Below are 5,652 nucleotides of genomic sequence, written 5' to 3'. Positions count from 1 at the left end.
ACACACACACACACACACACACACACACACACACGGGGTGGGGGTGGGGCGGTAATAAAAAGAGAAAGGTCAATCACAGAGGATAGTGGAGGTGGTGAGAAAAAACAACATATAATTGTATACATATACTTATATATACATATGTGTACATGAAAGTTTCACAGAGAAACCAATTTCTTTGAAATGCTAACAAAAAGGTAAATTAAAAACAAAAACAATCCTCTAATAAGATGTAGGCAAAAGCCGGGGAGTGGTGGCGCATGCCTGCAAAGGCAGGTGGATTTCTGAGTTCGAGGCCAGCCTGGTCTACAGAGTGAGTTTCAGGACAGCCAGGGCTACATAGAAAAACCCTGTCTCAAAAAAAAAAAAAAAAAAAAAAAAGATGTAGGCAAAAGATATGAACAAGAGATAGAGAGAGGCTTCAATAGTTAAGAAAGTATACTGCTCTTAGGGGTGCGGGGATCCTAAAAACTGACTCACGACCACCTGTAAGTCCAGCTCCAGGTGATTCTATGGTCCGTACTAGAGTCTACAGGCTTGGCACTCATGCAGACGGCCTCACCGACACATAAGTAAAATACATTTTGTTGTAGAAAAAAGATAAGCCCAGACGCCTCACCAGAGAAGAGTATGTGGATGGGAGAGGAGCGTCTAAAATATTTCAACATAACTCACCGTTAGAGAAATTCAAGATAAAGCTATAGTCATCTATTACTATACAGAAAGACTTTAAAAACACTAGCAATGGCAACTCTAAATGCTGGCAGAGATGCAGAGAAAGTCTCTATCCTTCAGATATAATTGGTCAGAATATAAACTAGTGCTATCACTCAAGAAGACAGACAGACAGACACACACATACACACACACACACACACACACACACGACCGCTTGTATGACTAGTGAACTCAAGTAAGTTCCTGCATGTGCGCCAGCATGGCTTCCTTGGTTATGAGAACACTGTAGAGTTGTATAAGTCGTTAACAAGCAGGCAGGCGGGTGTCTATAGACTCAAGCCAAGAGCACACTGCACTCTCGTGCTCACTCCTCTGCAACCCCCTCTAACTATAACCATGTAAAAGTGCGATCCCATAAAGTCCTTTACAGAGAGCGCGAGGAAGAGTCATATTTTACTGCATGCGCTACAAGCCAGAGAGGAATGCTAAGGAATTAGGACCACATTTTTTTTCCTCACATTTACAGTTGGAGAGAAGGGCAAACTATGCAGACGAAAAATTCCCTTCAGACAAACCCGATATTCACGTAGGTAGAGGAAGAATTCCCTCCTACACATCATCATGAAAGGAATATTCCAACTGAAGTCAGTCTCTCGGCAACCCAAGAAAGTCTCTCTCTGTTGCTGCATGGCAAGCGAGGGCCTTTCTATCCTGGGCAATCTCGGTCATTTTCATGAGCACATCCTAACACTAGGGGGTGCTCTTTCTGATAAGATGCATCACAGCTAAGGTCAAACTGCCTTTACCAGGAGGCTTAGTGAATTGCGGTCAAACAGACTCAGGATTAGGCTCTTCCGGTACTTGCTCTGCCGCTCCAGCGCTTCATGGTTTATGATCTTGGATTCCCTACTCCTTGGACACAGATGCATTGATTCTTAAGACCTCCAGCTGCATGGGAGATACCCAGCAACCTCACAGACATACAAGAGGACCTGAGCTCACTTAGGGCTTCGGGCGAAAGCTTCCGCTAATCAAGAGGCATTCCCTTCATTTATTCTGTGCCTACAGACAGGACTAAGTGTCAAAATGCCATGAATACCATCAAATACCACCTTACCATTTCAACTCAATTTTAAGAGTATTATTGCCGCCACACACACATAAACACATGGATTTATTTGTTTGTTCGTTGGTATCTAGAGGGAAGTGTTGAGCCAGTCCACACCTGGGGAACGTGCTGGGTATATATAGGATCTCAGCTCCTATATGGTATATAACTCTCACACAGCCAGTAATCTGAGACACTGACTTCAAAGCTGTGGGTCAGTGTAGACTAGAAGTCTGTTTTAGAGCTCAGAAACGTGAGCAAAGAACTTGCCTCTCAAAGGGCTGAATGTATTTTCCAACAGCCATGTGCAAACTGAAGACCTTGCTCACGAGTCCAAAAAACTGAGCCCCACAGCAAGCACGTAAAATACAAGTGTTTGGAATGGAACCATCATGCAGCCAACTTACGTGGAACTGGTCTGAGGCTGTTCAAATGCTTCTTTTGGAATCTTAAGGCCAGGGTTTCGCTTCTTGCCTACGGGGAAGGACATAAGGAAAAAGTTAAAGTTCACCTTACCGCAAAAGAGCGAGGGAAGAGACTTCCCAAGCACAGGGAGAAAGTCAGCAAAGGCTCAGAATACAATTTGCTAAGGGAGCAGCCAGTCAGGGTCAGGGGCCAGGGCATCACACAGCTTCTCAAAGGCAATTTGGGGCCAGAAATGGCAATGCCTTAGACCCAGGTGAGCGTATCATAGTGGAAATGTCCATTCTTGCTGGGAGTATTCCAGCAAACACATGCCTCCATGATCCCCAGCACTGAAGAAGAAATGTCAGCTCTTTTGCTAAAGAGGTGGAGCCTTCCTACCCACTGAGACAACTGTCACAATACCTTCTTTGGTTGTTCTTTTATACAGTAACTGTGATGGCAGAGGACACTGAGTCTAAGGTGGGACATTTTGGTTGTTCATTTGTTTTTGTTCCAACTGCAAGAAAATGTAGTCGCCTTGATCTCGACATCCTAGTTTTCTAAATCGGAGAGAAGTTGATAGATGTGATGGTGGAAGTGAATACAAAACACTTCTTGAAGCTGAGTCATGGTGGTGCATGCCTTTAATCCCAGCACTGAGACAGAGGCAGGTGGATCTCTGAGTTCGAGGCCAGCCTGGTCTACAGAGTTCCAGGACAGCCAGGACTATACAGAGAAACCCTGTCTCAAAAACAAAACCAAAAAAAGATTCCTCTGCTCTTCTATCTATACGCATCCCTTAGCTGTCACTGGGAGGCTTACACACTGAAGAGAGTCTGATTAACTACCGGGAGCACGCAATGATACATTGACTCTGCTCTAAAAGGACTAGGAGCACACAAAATGATACATTGACTCTGCTCTAAAAGGACTAGGTGCATGCAAAATGATACATTGACTCTGCTCTAAAAAGGATTAGCAGAGCAGCCGGGATCCTGCCTGGAGGTTATCACCTCTGTGGGGTCCAGATGGGAACTCTGCTGTTGTTCATCCCTGGGCTGAAACTACAGGAGTGTTTGGCTCAGGCACCTTTGCTGATGAGTCAAAAAGACCAGACTAGGAAATGTCAGCTCAGGAACCATATGGGGAAAATCAGGCATGTTAAGGACCTGGGAGTTTCTTCCTAGATGTAGATAGCAGGTATTTGAGCTTGGCAGAAGTCGAAACAAAGACGGATAAGATGCCTGCTGTCCTGCCTCTTTCCTCCTCTCCCCTTTGTACTCCAAGTGGATGCATCAGTTCTGATACAAGCCCTGGATGAGATCCTAGTAAACCCTAAGGCATAACATAACTTAAGAAATGCATGGTTTCTGCATGCAAATGAACTCCGTGGCATCTTCAGCATCACAGAATGGGCATTGACATCACAGCATCTGTGCTGAGGTCTCCGGACACCCAGCATGGAGCTCTTCCCACTATTCTATCAGGGCAAACGTATAGAAGCGGTCAGAGGAATGAGTTGGAGGAACACGGAATTGTGAGTTTAAAAAATCACCAGGTTATTTCTCTGACCAAATGACCTACAGACCGTCCTTTTTCAAAAGATTGCTTTTTTAATTTTACGGGTGTGAGTGTTTTGCCTGCATGTATGTCTGTGTGCCACATGCATGCCATGTCTGAGGAGGCCAGAAGGCATTCATTGTACTCCCCCTGGAATTGGAGCTACAGACTTTTGGAAGCCACCTCCTGGATGTTCAGAATAGAACACAAGTCCTCTAGAAGAGCAGCAGAGAATGCTTTTAACCAAGAACTGGCTTTTAACCCTTAGGCTCCATGGTTGTAAAATCCAGAATAACATCAATATTTACTTCTCTAAAGTAAATGTAAGAATCAAACTAGACAGGACATGTGAAAAGCATTGAGCGAAAGAACCCTTCCAGAATGATCATATAGAGAAGTGATCTATGTATCTTATTAAAAAAAAAATAGTAATAAATCCATGACTAAGACGGGTTATGTTATTAGAACCCTAAGACAGAGTATAATTGAGCTTTTTCTAAGTATTCTTTCAAAAATTCAGTACCTAGATCAATTCAGCAGGCAGTATAGAGGCAATGGTAGTCAGTAATCAGCACAAAGAAAGCCTTTGGGGAACATCTTTTAGTAAACGGTTTTTCTCAACTATCTCTTCATTTCTTTCAAGAGATCTAGAAGAATCAGTCAGTGTGCACCATTACTCCCTCCCCCTGAATCTCAGAGGCCACTCAGCACATGTTTATCAAGTTAATCAGCCCTATACAATGTGGACTGACAAAGTATAGAACTTGTCACTGTACTGCTGGGTGGCTATGTCTGACGCTGAGATCCCAGGTACATGGATGGCTTAACTCTGAGGAGCCCCATCCAAGAGTCTCGGCCACAAGACAAGGAGATGCAAAAAGAGAGGAGTCACTCCAGGGAGGAACCAGATGCCCTCCTTCAAATCGGGACAAATGGCTAGCGACACGAGCAAAGAGGTAATCAGAAAAGCACAGCAAATACCACCACCTTAGGGTCCTCCCAAATGAAACAAAACTAAATATAGCCTGCCTGGAGTAAGGGCTCCCAGTGGTCATTGGAGGAAACCTTAGACAGAAGTTATTCGTCCTCACTGCTAACTTGGGTCCTACATGTCAGGTGTGAGGAACGATCAGTTTAAATTTAGAGGAAAATCGCCGTTTAAAAAGCTTAATACACCAGGAGTGATTCTTAAGCAGCAACCTGTTATGACACCATAAGGCAATAAATTATCAACACATCCATCCAAAGACCGAAAGACCGGGAGGAAGCAAGTGAGCGATGAAGGAAGAGAAGGGGGTGGGGAGAGATCTTTGGGGACAGAAACCAATGGAGTAGATGACCAAAACAATAACACAGCCTGCCCGTGGTTCTCCCCCAACTTCCCAAGTACACTCAGCACTGCACACCACTCTGCCCCGGAATTTGCAGCCTCTAGTCTCCTCTGACACCCCACTCTCTACAAGTTAGACATTTTCACAGTGTTCAAAGTTTTCACGAGTATTAATTTTCAAACCATTCAACCCCTGACAGCAACCAGAACAAACCTCAGGAGACAGAGCAGCCGAATATCACTTAGAAAAGTGTTCTCTTTTCTTAAAGATGTAAACCAAGTCACCTGAAAACCACACACATCTCTACCACCTTCCAGAACTTACTTGACCATCTCCAGAAGCTTCCTTGGCTTCCAGGAGGCCTGCAAAGCTACAAACTGCAAAGCTGGCAGAACGAATCCCAGCAGAAGCCATCCTTTGCTAAGCTCCAAAGCCCGCACGCTTCAGCTGGAGGCAAAAAAAAAAAAAAAAAAAAAGGCTCCGCCTCCTGCTCTTATGCGGTAGCAAAACTCCACAGAGTTCATTGTTCCGGGGCAGTGGAAGCCACTCAGGGAGGCAGAAGGTTAGCAT

At 44.6% G+C, this 5,652-nt stretch overlaps 1 protein-coding gene across 2 annotated transcripts in view; it reads right to left on the bottom strand.

Annotated features, from left to right (window-relative positions):
• Positions 1 to 5,652, bottom strand: part of Map2k6 (mitogen-activated protein kinase kinase 6) — a 117,442-nt gene that overhangs the window by 33,241 nt on the left and 78,549 nt on the right. The window contains exons 1-2 of one of the 2 annotated variants that reach the window (XM_029483592.1): positions 5,407 to 5,652; positions 2,194 to 2,260 (exon numbers count right to left, since the gene is read on the bottom strand). Coding sequence is in view for 1 of the 2 variants with exons in the window: in XM_021176183.2 (XP_021031842.2) it covers positions 2,194 to 2,260 (67 nt within the window). In the remaining variant the exon portion in view is untranslated. The remainder of the gene's footprint in view (positions 1 to 2,193; positions 2,261 to 5,406) is intronic. The other variant, XM_021176183.2, reaches the window with a different exon arrangement.

This window comes from Mus caroli, chromosome 11 (genome assembly GCF_900094665.2).
Source record: "Mus caroli chromosome 11, CAROLI_EIJ_v1.1, whole genome shotgun sequence".
Classification (NCBI taxonomy): domain Eukaryota; kingdom Metazoa; phylum Chordata; class Mammalia; order Rodentia; family Muridae; genus Mus; species Mus caroli.
The sequence above is the reverse complement of the archived record's forward strand: the minus strand, read 5'-3'. Positions and strand labels throughout refer to the sequence as shown.